Here is a 15499-nt window from a genome sequence, read left to right as displayed (position 1 = left end):
TCTCAAAATAATTAAAATTTAAATTTAAAAATTAAAAATCTAACAAATTAATGATACCAGCTCATTGAACCCATTGTATAGGGACAGGGCAGCAGGCCTCTTTCACGGAAGCGGCTAAGTGGGACATCTGGCTGCAACCCGAGGGTGATATTCTTGAGGTGACAGTTTGGGAAGAAGCCCCATATAACAGCAGCCTTTATCTGGGGCACCAAAAGCAGCCTTAAAAGTGCACCTTGGCCGGGCATGGTGGCTCACGCTTGTAATCCCAGCACTTTGGGAGGCTGAGGCAGGTGGATTGTTTGAGGTCAGGAGTTCAAGACCAGCCTGGCCAACATGGTGAAACCCCCATCTCTACTAAAACTACAAAAATTAGCTAGGTGTGGTGGCGGGTGCCTGTAATCCCAGCTACTTGGGAGGCTGAGGCAGGAGAATCACTTGAATCTGGGAGGCAGAGGGTGCAGTGAGCTGAGATCACGCCACTGCTCTCCAGCCTGGGCAACAGAGGGAGACTCCATCTCCAAAAATAAAAAATAAAATAAAAATGTGCACCTGGCCCAGGGCTCCTCCTCTGAGCGTAGCTATGAGCCTATGACCACCCCGCTCCCCAATATGTAAGAGGAGATCCAGGTTGGTTGAGCGCTGGAGACCGGTACAGGTCTTAGCCCAATCAGGCCCTTCTCTCCTCTACCGCTGGAGTGTGAATCAGCTCCAGGCTGACCAGAGCTATCCTTACGCCACCTCTGATGAGAGGCCTCCTGTGGCTGCAGAGTAGCCTGGTGGAGGGTTCCTCTGGAAAGGCATGTTCTTCTGTCTCCTTCAAAGACTATTCACTCCCCTGTGTGCCACCCTTGGCTCCCTGCAGCCGATTTGCATTAGTAACCATAGGGACGAATGTCCTGCTTCCTAAGCGCAACATACAGTAAATGTAGATGCAAAAAAAAAAAAAAAAAAAAGAGAGAGAAAACACAAACAGGGCCCATTTCTTTGCCCTCAGGCAGGGTCACTCCAGAAGTCTGTAATAAATGGTACTCTTACTTTTTCTTGTTGTTTTAAATTGAGGTAAAATGTAAATATGTAAATAACACAAAATTGACCACTCTATACAATTCAGTGGCATTTACAGTGACATTTACTACATTCAATATGTTGTACCACTGTTACCTCTATTTCATTTTAAAATATTTGCATTACTCTCAAATTATTTTGTTTTTTCTATCCTCTTTTCATTTTTCTTCCTAGATGTATTTAGAGGGGAATGCTGCCATGCCGCAAAATAATGCTACTGCCTTCAAGTACTTTTCCATGGCAGCCAGTAAGGTATGTCCTCAATGCACTGTTGTAAACACATACACACAAATTGCTTTTATTACATGCAGACTGGTGCCAAAGAATTGACTTCGAAGTCCCAAGCCCAGATAATGGGCCTGTAAGGAGTTTTGTGTCCTGGAGAAGTATAATACTGGTGATGGGAGTAAGGGAAGCTACAACTTGCCTTCTTGGAAAATGAAAAATGGCAGTGGCTTTTGCTGCCCTAGCAGAGGCCAGGAGGAGGCCAGACAGAAGAAGTTCAGCCAGACAGAAGTTCAGCTTTCCCCTCTCCCTTATGCAGTAGATGAGGCCATCTAGCTTAGGAACAGGAAACAAAAGAGATGAGGACAGAGGAAGGGAAAACCCAATCAATAGTTGCAGGAAGTTCAAGACAAAGACATCCTAGGAATGTCCAGTTTTCTCCAGTCTCATCTCATCCAAAGGCCAGAGCTCCCTCTGGCCCAGGTGGGAGCTTGTCAGGGAGGAGGCCAGGGCAAGGCGACTGAGAATAGGGATCTGGAGACAGAATCCCTGGCTTGAATGGCAGCCCTGAAACTGACTAGCTGTGTGAACAAGGGCAAGTTACTTAGCCTCTCTGTGCCTCAATTTCCCCATCTGTAAAATGGGAATTTAAGAATATTTGCCTGCCAGGCACAGTGGCTCACGCTTGTAATCCCAACACTTTGGGAGGCTGAAACAGGCAGATTGCTTGAGCTCAGGAGTTTGAGACCAGCCTGGGCAACATGGTGAAACCCCATTTCTACAAAAAATACAAAAATTAGCCGGGCGTGCTGGCACATACCTGTAGTCCCAGCTGCTCACAAGGCCGTACTTCATATTGTGAAGTACTTAAAGCAGTGCCTGGCACACAGTAAGGGCGCTATTATCTTTTGCAGTCTGGGGCCAGTAAAGTGGAGTGAACTTCGAAGCACATCCCAGACAGAATGTATTAGCTGTATGAGGGACCATCGAAATGGTATAATATGCCTCCTGCATCGAAGTCTTTGCCTCTGCTCCTAGGGTCCCTGGGGCTGGTATCTGTCAGATAAGACTTAGTAGACTCCTTTGAATCCCTTTCATGCATAAAAAATGCCCTCATCCCACACCCATCGGCCTGCTCTTGGCGAATGGCCTTGGTAAACTTTCTAACCCTGCACAGTAGGAAGCATTTTGTTGTCTTACAGTTGCATACTGGAACACTGGCAGTAAAGATGTGCTCAAACCAGGAATCATTTCAACTGTTCTCAGTTTTTAAAAACCCACACACTGCTTTAGGAGCCTATTTATAAGTGACTAGCACCTCGGAGCTGCTGCTATTGTGGTGTAAATTACTGAGAAGGCTAGTACTCTGCTCCTCTCCTTTGTAATTTATGTGGAATTGTTGCTCAGAAAGGCAGTTATCTGAAGTACCATTAGATTAGGATGACAAGGAAGAGCAGACTGAAAAGGAGTAACAAGGAAAATCTCTTATCATCTGGCAAATAACACTGATTTGTCAGCCCATAAGAATAATGCCAGGGAGATGGGAATGTAAATTAACTCAGATTCCAAGCTACTCAGGGTTGTGGAACCAACCAGCAGTGATCTGGGTCTCCGGTGCGCTGAACCTGAGCTGCTTTCCTTTACAAAGGAAATCTGAACTTACAGTTAAGGTAATTATTCTAAATGGCATTAGGTGGAGATGGCCACATACTTCTTGATCAGCGCCTGAACAATTTATTAGATTTCTCACTCTTACTACTTTTTTAAAAACTGCTTTCTAAATTTGTTTTTAAATGATATCAATACCATGACACAGAGCTACACATTTTACAACATCTTTTGTCTTATTTACTTAGAAACAAACACAGTGACTGTATGTGACATTGTGCCCATGTTGGACCACATTCCTCCAGTTCTCTCTTGCGCCCTGAGCATGTCAGGCCCGTCCCCATCTCCATACTTTTGTCATCTGCCTCCCCTTCCCAGAGTCTCTTATTCTAAGTCCTACTCATCCCCAGAGCGGAGCCCAATCCTCCCTCCATCCACAGAGCTGCCCCTGCCGTTGCTGGCTCACATGATCTCTTTCCTGTTCTGAACTTACCCTGCGTTCACTCCTGCTGCTAGGATTTAACTGCTTCCTACCTGTGGCTTCTCCCCTCCTGTCCAAAGGCCATGTGTCCTCAACTAGAGGAGGGCAAAGGTCCTGCCAGGGGGTTATTAAATAAAGGGGTCCAGGGCAGGGGTTTATTAAATATTTGCCAAAGAAATGCCTATCTGCTCCCTGGCTTCATGTCAGTTAACCTAAGCAAGAGCATTACACCCTAAAACAGCAGGTGTATACTGCAGGGTTTGGCTATACATATGGTTTTTCTGGCCCAGAAAGTGTTTTAAAAATCAGTAAACTGGCCAGGCATGGTGGATCACGCCTGTAATCCCAACACTTTGGGAGGCTGAGGCGGGCGGATCACCAGGTCAAGAGATCGAGACCATCCTGGCCAACATGGTGAAACCCCATCTCTACTAAAAATACAAAAATTAGCTGGGCATGGTGGCACATGCCTGTAGTCCCAGCTACTCAGGAGGCTGAGGCAGGAGAATCACTTAAACCTGGGAGGAAGAGGTTGTAGTGAGCTGAGATCATGCCACTGCACTCCACCCTGGCAACAAAGCAAGACTCTGTCTCAAAAAATAAATAAATAAATAAATAAATAAATAAATAAATAAATAAATAAATAAAAATAAATGAGTAAAATTCACATCCAAATCTAAACATCTAGCTTTTCTTGAAAATGGCAAAAGCTAGCTAGGCATGGTGGCTCACACCTGTAAATCCCAGCACTTTGGGAGGCTGAGGCTGGTGGATCACTTGAGGTCAGGAGTTCGAGACCAGCCTGGTCAACATGGTGAAACCCTGTGTCTACAGAAAGTACAAAATTAGCCGGGCATGGGGGTGCATGCCTGTAATCCCAGCTACTTGGGAGGCTGAGGCATGAAACTCACTTAAACCCAGGAGGCAAAGGTTGCAGTGAGCTGAGATCACTCCACAGCACTCCAGCATGGGTGATAGAGCAACAGTCTGTCTCAAAAAAAAAAAAAAAAAGAAAAAAGAAAATGGCAAACGCTGATGAAACAGGACTGCCATTCCATGTGGCACCAACCAGCTGGAGCAGAGGAACCGAGAGCTGCTGCTGCCTTCATACAGGGCAGGGACTCCACGTGTCTCCATCTGCACCACTGTCTCCACTACCTGGCATATTTTATTTCTTATATCACCGGCATGATTCCTGCAGGTGTCTGAACTGGCCACTCTTCGCCTGAGTTCTAAATAGGTACGCTGGGCCTTAAACAGTGATGGGTAATTCACTGAGTCGCTGGGATCCCAGGGACTCCCTTACAGGAGAAAGTAATTTGTCCCTGCTATTCTAACATTTCTCCTTTCTCTCTCCCTTCTTCCTTCCCTCCTTTCATGTCTGTTTCCTTCCCTTCTGTATTAGTCCGTTCTCACATTGCTAATAAAGACATACCCAAGACTGGGTAATATATAAAGGAAAGAGATTGAATTGGCTCACAGTTCAGCATTGCTGGGGAGGCCTCAGAAAATGTACAATCATGGCAGAAGGGAAAGCAACCACGTCCTTCTTCACATGGCGGCAGCAAGGAGAAGTGCCGAGCAAAAGAGGGAAAAGCCCCTTATAAAGCCATCAGATCGCATGAGAACTCACTCACTATCACAAGAACAGCAGCACAGGGGTAACCGCCCCCATGATTCAATTACCTCCCACCAGGTCTCTCCCATGATGCATGGGGATTATAGGAACTACAATTCAAGATGACATCTAAACAAGGCTAATTAGAAGAAGACAGACTCACTAGACTTTGCCACATCCATCACACTGATCCTTACTACTTCCAGAGCAGAGCAACTCAAGACTCCCAGAACCACAGGAGATATAGCCAGGAGAGAAGAGGGAAGAAGAGAGCAGAGTTATACCACCTGTTTTAAATACAGATGGACTGTCCTTAAGAACTCTTACAATAGCAGATCATTTCATATGATAGGCTCAAAATTTGGAGTCTTGAAACCACTTTTGAAATATGCCTTCTCTATTTATGTGCTATTCCTCTGTTACTGAGGGTTACTCCGGCTGCATCTACAATAACTAATTGTAAGTGGTAAGAAGAAATTTGGAGAGCTTTTTATTAGAACGTAAGTTCCTGCAGAAATACTAGGAACCTGTAAAACATACCTACAGATCTGCTGAATCAAAGTCAGTTGGTCGGCAGGGTGCGGTGTCTCACGCCTGTAATCCCACCACTTTGGGAAGCTGAGATGGGTGGATCACTTGAGGCTAGGAGTTTGAGACCTGCCTGGCCAACATGATGAAACCCCATCTCTATTAAAAATACAAAAAATCAGCTGGGCATGGTGGCGTGCACCTGTAATCCCAGTTACTCAGGAGGCTGAGGCAGGAGAATAGTTTGAACCAGGGAAGCAGAAGTTGCAGTGAGCCGAGATCACCTCACTGCACTCCAGCCTGGGCAACAGAGTGAGACTCCGTCTCAAAAAAAAAAAAAAAGAAAGTCAGGTGGTCAATCATGGTTTCTTACTGTAGTCGCTAGAGGGTGAAATGCGTGATAGGAGATGGAAAGAAAAAGGAGTTTTCTCCTTGAGTAAGTCACTTTCAAGGTTCACTCTTCATCCAAAATCGATATGCTAAATATCAATATATTTGAACATGTGCTGAATACTAAATGTGCTAAATACTCCCTTCCTTAGAGTATTCCAATATTAATCAGAAAATAAATAGTAATTAATTTAGCATCAAGTGGAAAAGGAAACATCGGGGATGTTATAAGCAATAAATTTGAATAAAGAAATATACCAACGATGCTTTACTATCTGTAGTGGCTGGATTGTAATCCACAGAGTCTCTAAAATGTGATTAGGCCATTTACGTCAACCTCCATAGACCTGAGTAGGTAACAAGTGTCTGGATAGACTTCTCCCTTCTGGAAAACTCCTACACATCCTTTAAGACCTAGCTCAAATGTCACCACCCCTGACAACTTGATCTCCTTCAGTTTCTAGTCTAAATCAGGCAATAGAGTGTCCCTCTTCTAGGTGTCTGCAACACTCTCAATCTATTTCTTTTTTTTTTTTTTTTTTTTGAGATGGAGTTTTGATCTTTCGCCCAGGCTGGAGTGAAGTGGCGCAATCTCGGCTCACTGCAACCTCCACTCCATGGGTTCAAGCGATTCTCCTGCCTCAGCTTCCCAAGTAGCTGGGATTACAGGTGTGTGCCACCACACCCAGCTAATTTTTACATTTTTAGTAGAGACAGGGTTTCACCATGTTGACCAGGATGGTCTCGAACTCCTGACCTCAGGTGATCTGCCCACCTTGGCCTTCCTAAGTGCTGGGATTACAGGCATGAGCCACCATGCCCGGCCTCAATCTATTTCAACTTTAGGACTTACCACATTTGACAGGACTCTAAGAGGTCTGACCTGCCCCTCCCCTTTGATATGGCTCAGAGCCCCTTAGCGTGTGAACTCTTCAAGGCAGGGATTATGGCTTCTTCATCTTTTACCTTTCACCTGCTACCTCTGCCCAGTGCCTACTATGGAATCATACACAAAACAAGTCCTAAATAAGTGTTGAATACAAGAATGGAGGAAAGGTTTGACTTTTGTTTCCCTCTTCCCTTTTCTAGCCAGAAGGTTTATGAAAGTATAAAAGGAGGAACTAGAGTGGGTCAGAATAACCGGCCAACTGCCTTGATTAATCTCTTACTGGGTGCATGTCAAATATTTTGAAAAATTTTGCAGTAATTTTCCTTATCATGAATTCTTCTGGGACTTTACTTGGCTTTATAAAACTCTTCTAGGGCAATGCAATCGGCCTTCATGGGCTTGGTCTTCTTTACTTTTATGGAAAAGGAGTTCCCGTGGTAAGTTAAATTATTTTATTATCTTTTTATTTGTAGCAATTTACAGGGTAAAATTCATGGTCATTCATTAGTTTAAAGGAATTTATCTCTATTATCTGGTTTGCCAAACTGTGATATCAGATGATAGAGAATAAAATAATCCAGTGAAATCTCTGCCAAAGAGACACTGAAGAACAAGCTTGTGACAAGAATAGTAATTCTAATTATATCTTAGAATCATAGATTCTAAGTAACCTTAGAAATCATCTATCCTCTGAGGACTTTATTGATGGAGAAATTTATCTTCATAGTCTTTTGAGTGACCTTCCCCCAATATCTAACAAAACTTACTGTCAATGTAGAAAAAGACATAATTATGATGAAAATGAGGCATTATTTCCTAATAGAGTCTAATATAATAATGAAATAAAATATATAATGTTTCTGATACTATTTTAATTACCCTAAATCACATAGGGCACTGTCTATACTCTTTTTAAGAAGTGGAAGGCAATTGTTTCCATGGAGTTTTACTTGTGCCTTTGAGTAACAGAGTGTAATTATCTTGCAGAATTATGTCGAAGCACTTAAATACTTTCAGAAAGCTGCGGAAAAAGGGTGGCCCGACGCACAGTTCCAGTTAGGCTTCATGTACTACTGTAAGTGCCACAAATACAGCTGCTTTATTTAGAATGACATATGCATTACTAAGTCTGCTTCTTTTATAACAAACATCAAAGGTTTGGTGTGAGTGGTTTAGACAGAACATTTAGGCAACAAATTAAATAAGAATTTGAAAAAGACTAAAGAAAAGGACACTGGTTGGGAGGGGGGACAAGGAGGTGCAGAGTCAGGAAGCTTATCTTTGACAAGGTTAAGTTGGAGGTGCTAGCGATATCCCGTGCACATCCTCAGAAGCAAGTACGAAACTCACGAGAAAGGTCAAACTTACAGAGAAGGTTCGAGAGGCATCAGCACGCAGCTATTAGTTAAGAGTAGTTGAGGTTGCAAAAGGAAAGGAGCAAGAGGGTGAGAGGAAAGAGCAGTGGGCCATGGTAGATAACTAGTGATCCTCTGTGCTGTATTGAAGGGTAGGCAGGGGAAGCACATCACTGAGAAGAATGGAAAGCCAAGCTCAGCGGAATAGGGAACAAAAAAAAAAGATCTTAATGGAGCCAAGGGAAGAACTTTCAAGGAAGAGTAAATGAATGGGCACCCCTGTGAAATGCAGTGAGAAACCTGGTTTAAAAAACAAGTAAGAGGCCGGGCGTGGTGGCTCACGCCTGTAATCCTAGCACTTTGGGAGGCCGAGGCCGGCGGATCACGAATTCGAGACCAGCCTGGCCAATATGGTGAAACCCCGTGTCTACTAAAAATACAAAAATTAGCCTGGCATGGTGGCGCGCCTGTAGTCCCAGCTACTCAGGAGGCTGAGGCAGAATCAAATTGCTTGAACCCAGGAGGTGGAGGTTGCAGTGAGCCTAGATCACCTCACTGCATTCCAACATGGGCAACAGAGTGAGACTCCATCTCAAAAAAAAAAAAAAAAAGTAAGAAAGAATGAAATATGTATGAGACTTGGCAATACAGAGAATGTGGGTGAGGTCATTGGACTGCTTGGGGTGGAAGCCACATGCCAACGGCATGAACGGAAGATCAGGAAGTTGAGAAATAAAAGTATTCTTGCAAGCAGCATGCCCTTAAAGGGAAGGAAAGAGAAGGAACTCAGTATCAGGGGGACTAGGACCCAGAGGGAATTACTTTTAAGATGAAGAGACCTGAGCATAATTATAATTGATGGAAAGAGATTCTGAAAAACGTTGGTGGTATTAGCACCTGATTAGGCACAGATCAGTGGAAGCCTCTTTAACCATGATAGATAGGCAGGATTGCTTACCCTCAAAGACTGGAGGGAGGGTGGAAAGGATGATGCGAATCTAAGTATGGGGGAATGGGATGGGGAGAGAGGTGAGTGAGGAAAGACAATATGAAGTTTTCTTCAATGATCTAGTAGGTACAAAGTTGACTTCTGTGAGCAAAGGTAGAGTGGTTGGCTAGGAGGTCTCAGAAAGCCATGAAAGTTTGTAACAATCTCTGTGGGGAGTGAGAGAGGAAGTGGCCAAGACAAATACCACGAGATCTGAACACACCTGAGTATCCCCACCAAGTCCTTCATGTCAGAGGAGGAGCCAGGGCAGCAGCAGACCACATCATCAAGGAGGTCACATCCGGTCAAGGGGTCACTGGCATTTTCCACAGTGACCCAGCAGGAGCACCTGTTTTGTACTATCTTGGGGGGTTGAGGTTGCCTAAGATGGCCTTGTTCTTCTAGTTCATTCCAAGTCTTTGGCTCGGGATCTACCAGATTTCCCAAGTTTCTAGAATAAGAAAAATAGTCATGGCTAATGTATATTAAGTCTTCGTATGTTTTAACTCATTTCGTATGTTTTAACTCATTTGACCCTCTCAACTCATTTGACCCTCTCAACATCTACCGGGTATCCCACAGTGTATCCACTGTGATGAGCAAACTAAGCCAATGTTGTGGTTGGACATCTTGCCCAGGATCACACAGTTGTGGAGCTGGAATTCAAATTCAAGCAATTTGCCTCCAGAGCTTTTGCTCTTAATCGCTACATGGCACTGCTTCTAAAGGCTCCAGTGTTAGAGCTGGAAGATAACTTAAAGACCATCTAAGGAAAGCCTTCACTTTTGCAAATAAAGTGCCTAAATGGCCCAACTCACAAAAGAACTAATGAGAGAGCCAGGACAAGAATCTTGGCTGCTGGGAGTCTGCTGGTTCTCTGCTCTAGCTTCAAGTGCCTATTCTTGCTCTAAGCAGGAGTTTGGTGAGAGTTCGGCTTCTTGGAGCTGGGATTTACCTGCTGCGTACGCCATAGTCATGGCTGGGAGAAGCTATATGGGTGTCCTGATAAGGAAGGATCACAAAGATGGCGAGATACATCATGGTGGCGCTTTGGGTCCTCAGAGACCATCACTTGGTCTCCTTTGCATTGATTTTAGTTATGCCATAGTGAGGAGATACTTTCATAAGACTAAGTAGTCCTTCTTTCTCAATTTTTTTTCAGAATGGCTCAAGAATATAAATTTCCATATTCTTACTTAGAACCAAACTCAGTGTTCACCCCCACCTTCACAAATAGTGGATTTAGAGTAGCTTGACTTTTGGTTGGCTTTTCCCATTCTATTTAAATAGCAGGCATCACTATGACTATTATATCCATAGATTATAATATAAAAAATAAAGTCAATAAGGGGTGGCTCAAAACAATTTTAATTTTCAGCTGGCTCTGGAATATGGAAGGATTATAAACTTGCCTTCAAATATTTTTACCTGGCATCTCAGAGTGGGCAGCCCCTCGCCATTTATTATCTGGCCAAGATGTATGCAACAGGAACAGGAGTAGTAAGATCATGCAGAACTGCTGTGGAGGTAAATATAATATGAGGCTGTTTTTAAAGCACTTGTCATATATGACACAGAGGAGGTGATACTGTTCTTAAATTGTTGGTGTCTTTGATTTTATAAATATTACCTCTTTTCTTCCAGTTGACAATGTGAATACTGACATTTGTCAGAGGGGAAAAGCAGTGATGTAACTCAGGTTGGGGAAGGGAGACAGAGAAAAGATCTCTCCTCTCTCTGACATTTGGCTTTTCATCAGGTTCAGAGCTCACCTCAACATACAGTTAAGGAGCTCTGTTTCAGCATTCAATCAAATCACCAGGGCAATTTGGCACTTCTAGTGGGATTGGGAGTTGCTACTTGGGAAACGAAAGGCTAGATTTAGCCTAGAAAATGTAGCCCACTTCTTCCCAGAAAGCAGCATCCTTAGGTTTTTGATGATTTGGATGACAATTGAGAAAGTGAATTCTTTCAGCCCGAGCCAGTGATGCGCTTTCCAAAAGAATGCTTTTAGGACCTTAATGTCCTTCATTGATTTATTAAACACGTCTGCTACACCAGCATAAATACTCTATGTTGCAATCTGGCCCCTCTGAAGCTTATTTCAAAAGCTGCCAGCTAATGATCTATCTTTAGATTTGCTCCTTTGCCAACTTCCTAATGAATTATGTATGGATAACCTCTTTTGGTTACATAAGGGCTATTCAGCTAAGTTGACATTTGTCCCCCTAGGGCTCTGCACACCTCTCTCACAGTTATGTCACCTACACCCTCCGGCACTGTCTTTCCTTCATTCTCTCCTTTTCACATCAGCTGTGGCCTTATAACTTGCCCTCGCAGAGCAGCAGTGCTCAGAAAGTCCCTTTAAGAACACACACACACACACACACACACACACACACACTAGCGATACATTCTTATTCTTCCAAATAGCCTCCAAGTCAGGAAAGTTTATTACACAAATTTAAAATAAGGCTGAGGAAGTTTCCCTCAAGACAAAAACAAAACAAAACAAACCCAAACACTTCTGATCTTTGTGCCTATAAAAGGTATTAACTCTTTACCCTAAATAATTTGCAAAAGCCATGTTTTAGATCTAAAATCCTTCCCTGACCAGCCGGTAGGAGCTGAAGACTGATTTCATTTCTCATTTGCCTGGGGTGAAGCATACTGGCTAACTAGTCTCCCTGATTTCTCTTCTCATGTACAGCTTTATAAAGGTGTCTGTGAACTAGGCCACTGGGCTGAGAAATTCCTGACAGCTTACTTTGCCTATAAGGATGGTGATATAGATTCTTCTCTTGTTCAGTATGCACTGCTTGCAGAAATGGGGTATGAAGTAGCTCAAAGCAATTCAGCATTCATTTTGGAATCTAGTAAGATAAGTTAAAATTCTCTGCAATCCCCCAATCATACATATGCATGTATGACTTTACTACAGAGGCATTTTAAGCCTTCCTAATGGAATGTCTCCTTTTTTTAGAAAAGGCTAACATTCTTGAAAAAGAGAAGATGTATCCAATGGCGCTTCTCCTATGGAATCGAGCTGCCATTCAAGGTATAGAACCCAGATAAAAATAAGCACATACCCGGTCCCTGTCCTCTGTTATTCATCACGTTTGCTGTAGCTGCGTGTTTGTGCACATAGGCAGCAAGGGGTAGAATATCAAGTAGGTGACATTTCAAACTATACTGATGTTAGGGTCAGTCTTTGGTGAGAGATCATTTCCAGGAATTTATTTTCCCCATTATTATCAAGGTCCCTGATTCAGCAAGCCATAGGAATTTTTCTATGGCTCTGTCTCCGTGACACCAGAACAGTTCTTTGAAATATACAATTTTACTCAAGAAACCAGTTTTCTTGGTCTGGCTTCACTCATTCATTGCTGAGATCTTGACTGAACTAATCAGAGACATGACCCATGTCTCAATGAGTTTACAAGCAAAATTAGTTATGTATGTATCTAAGGCTCATGTGATTTCTCTATTAAAATATCACATTGATGACTACCATAAACTTCAGATCTTTACTACGATCATTAGCATGTAAGAATGAAAAACCAAACCAAAACAAAACAGAGACATGGCAGGATCCTCTCGCTTTTCCTCGAGTTTCCATGTCTCGCTTGCTGGCATCACATGGATAAGGAATATAAGATACCAGTGGTGGGAAAAGCATTGGCAGGTGGTATTTTCATTGCATTGCGATGTCTCTTACTATTTTTCCCCTAAAATTATATTATTAAAAGCAGAGAAATACGGCAAAGCTGTCACCATTGGCATTTGGATATGTGAAAACTCTCTTGCAATAAGAGAGCAATTTTGCTTCCAATTAGGTTTCTTAAAATTGTCTTATGCTAAGGCCAAATCATCCCTTTTCACAGGAAGTGAATAGGATAAAAAATGATTCTCAGCTGACACTAATATGAAGCATAGGAAAAAGTCACAGTGGTGCTTTCTCATATCCAGCTGAGCCGGTAGCACAGCAACAGCCATCAACGCAATTTTAGTGAGACATTCCCCTTAAAAAGTCTATGTTTTATAAAATGCAATGAAGACCTTATTTAGAGTGGGGAAACAATACCTGCAATCTCTCAGCCATGGCCAGTCAGCTCAATTACAACAAATGTGGGTTTATTCCAAACCAGGAAATGGTGTGGAAATTGCAGCAAGGAAAAGAGACATTGAAAACAAGGGTACATTGAGATATATACATATATATTTTTTTCTTTATCTTTTTCTTTTTTGTTTTTTTTTTGAGATGGAGTCTTGCTCTGTCTCCAGGCTGGGGTGCAGTGGCACAATCTAGGCTCACTGCAACCTCCGCCTCCTGGGTTCAAGTGATTCTCCTGCCTCAGCCTACCAAGTAGCTGGGACTACAGGCATGCGCCACCACACCCAGCTAATTTTTGTATTTTTAGTAGAGACGGGGTTTCACCATGTGGACCAGGATAGTCTTGATCTCTTGACCTCGTGATCTGCCTGCCTCGGCTTCCCAAAGTGCTTGGATTACAGGCATCAGCGTATACCATCGCCCAGCTAGTACATTGATATTAAACTGAATTCCTCAATATAAAAAAGTCAGGCTGCTAAAAATAATCATGTGTCCTAAGAGAGGTCAGGTATAAGTGTCCCTGAAGATATGGCTACTGAGTGGCTCACTTGGGACTAGGGAATCTAATAATGAAATTTTCCAATTAGTCACTGGCCATACTCCTTTTAGCAGTTACTCATGTGAAGAGGGTGCTGAACCGTTAGGACTCAGTCACTGCCCTGTGGCTGTGAAATTGAAGTGGAAATCCCTCCACTGTCAGTTGATCCCCACAGGAGCCTGTCTGGCTCACCACATGCTGCCAGTCAGCCCCATTATTAGGGTGGAGCTGAATTCCCCCAAGAACCAGCTTGTTCACTGCCTTCCATTCTTAGAGGCTTCAGGGATCCTGCTTACTGCCTGTACAACTTGACAATGCACAGAATTGTCCTATCTCTTTGTAGTTATAGCCCAGGAGGAATCTTAGGGTTAAAGGAAGGCAGCTTTGGGCAAAATTAGAGATGGAATAGGTTTCTCTTTAGAGCTCCATTGGACCTGCTGCTTCTTCAGACTCCCTCGGGCCTCTTTTCTGGGCACCATTCTTATAAGTTCTTGCTCCCAGTTACTGACCTGTACATTTGGAAGCATCTGGAAAGCAAGCCCTGATAACTAATGTCTTTGCCAGCTAAGAATTTTATAGACCAGGTGCAGTGGTTCACGCCTATAATCCCAGCACTTTGGGAGACTGAGGTGGGAGAATTGCTTGAGATCAATAGTTCAAGACCAGGCTGGGCAACATAGTGAGACCTCATCTCTACAAAAAAATAAAAGATAAAAAAAATTAGTTGGGTGTGGTGGTGTGCACCTGTAGTTCTAGCTACTCAAGGGGCTGAGGCAGGAGGATCTCTTGAGCCCAGGAGATTGAGGCTGCAGTGAGCCGTGAGCACATCACTGCACTCCAGCCTGGGCAACAGAGTGAGATTCTGTCTCAAAAATAATAATAATAGTAATAATAATAGTAAATAATAAAAAAATTTTTATTGTGTTAGCTGTACTCAGAGAGACTTAAAGATGGCTTATGGTATTACATCTTTTTGAAGTGTCTACATTTTAATAGAAGATTCTAGAAGATTAGAACTTCGGTACCTAAAGGAATAAATTCCAAAGGATGTTAGGCACTACATTAGGGCCAAATGAGAAAATTTTGGAAGGAGTCCTATATCACTTAATGCTAGACCTGAGCCCATACAGGGCACTTCCTCTTTTTCTGAGTAAGCCAAGACCATGCTAGAAGGGCTGGCCACAGCTGAGATGGATGTCCTAGATGAGTGTTCCTTCATCTTTCCAATCAACACTCTCTTGGTGGATGGGAACATAGACCCCAAGGGGACACTTAAGGGTCATCCCTAAGTGGACTTCAAAAGACTGAAGTCTCAGATCTTAAAAAGTCACATGAGTTTTTTCTACTTGACATATTCATATTTGTTGGACAGTCATATTCTAAAGTACTTAATATCTAGGGAAAGCATTATCTAAAAAGTTTCCTTGCATGTCCATCCATTCATTCCATATGTATTTATCAAGTACCATTCCAGGTTCTGGGATTGTGTCAGTGATTAAGAGTTCAAGGTGCTTGTCCTCATGAAGTACCTGCCCTCATATGGAAGAGAGAAAATAAACTAGTAAGCAAATCAGATGACAGTGACATGCTGTGAAGGAAATAAAACATGGAGATGAGGTAGATAACTTCTGGGGTGGGGGCTGAGGAGCACTTTAGACAAGGTAGTCGGAGACGGCCTCTAGGAGAGAAGTGGCATTGGC

General features: G+C 43.0%; 1 protein-coding gene across 15 annotated transcripts in view; it reads left to right on the top strand.

The window, feature by feature from the left end:
* SEL1L2 (SEL1L2 adaptor subunit of SYVN1 ubiquitin ligase) overlaps nucleotides 1-15499 on the top strand; it is a 149889-nt gene that overhangs the window by 121896 nt on the left and 12494 nt on the right. For 11 of the 15 annotated variants that reach the window (XM_055373548.2, XM_055373543.2, XM_063702177.1 and 8 more), the window contains 6 exons: nucleotides 1240-1317; nucleotides 7179-7241; nucleotides 7792-7879; nucleotides 10526-10674; nucleotides 11858-12023; nucleotides 12131-12205. In XM_055373548.2, coding sequence (XP_055229523.1) covers nucleotides 1240-1317; nucleotides 7179-7241; nucleotides 7792-7879; nucleotides 10526-10674; nucleotides 11858-12023; nucleotides 12131-12205 — 619 coding nt within the window. The remainder of the gene's footprint in view (nucleotides 1-1239; nucleotides 1318-7178; nucleotides 7242-7791; nucleotides 7880-10525; nucleotides 10675-11857; nucleotides 12024-12130; nucleotides 12206-15499) is intronic. The other 4 variants (XM_055373552.1, XM_055373550.1, XM_055373549.1 and 1 more) reach the window with 2 other exon arrangements.

The sequence above is a fragment of the Gorilla gorilla genome, chromosome 21 (assembly GCF_029281585.2).
Source record: "Gorilla gorilla gorilla isolate KB3781 chromosome 21, NHGRI_mGorGor1-v2.1_pri, whole genome shotgun sequence".
NCBI classification, from domain to species: domain Eukaryota; kingdom Metazoa; phylum Chordata; class Mammalia; order Primates; family Hominidae; genus Gorilla; species Gorilla gorilla.
The sequence above is the reverse complement of the archived record's forward strand: the minus strand, read 5'-3'. Positions and strand labels throughout refer to the sequence as shown.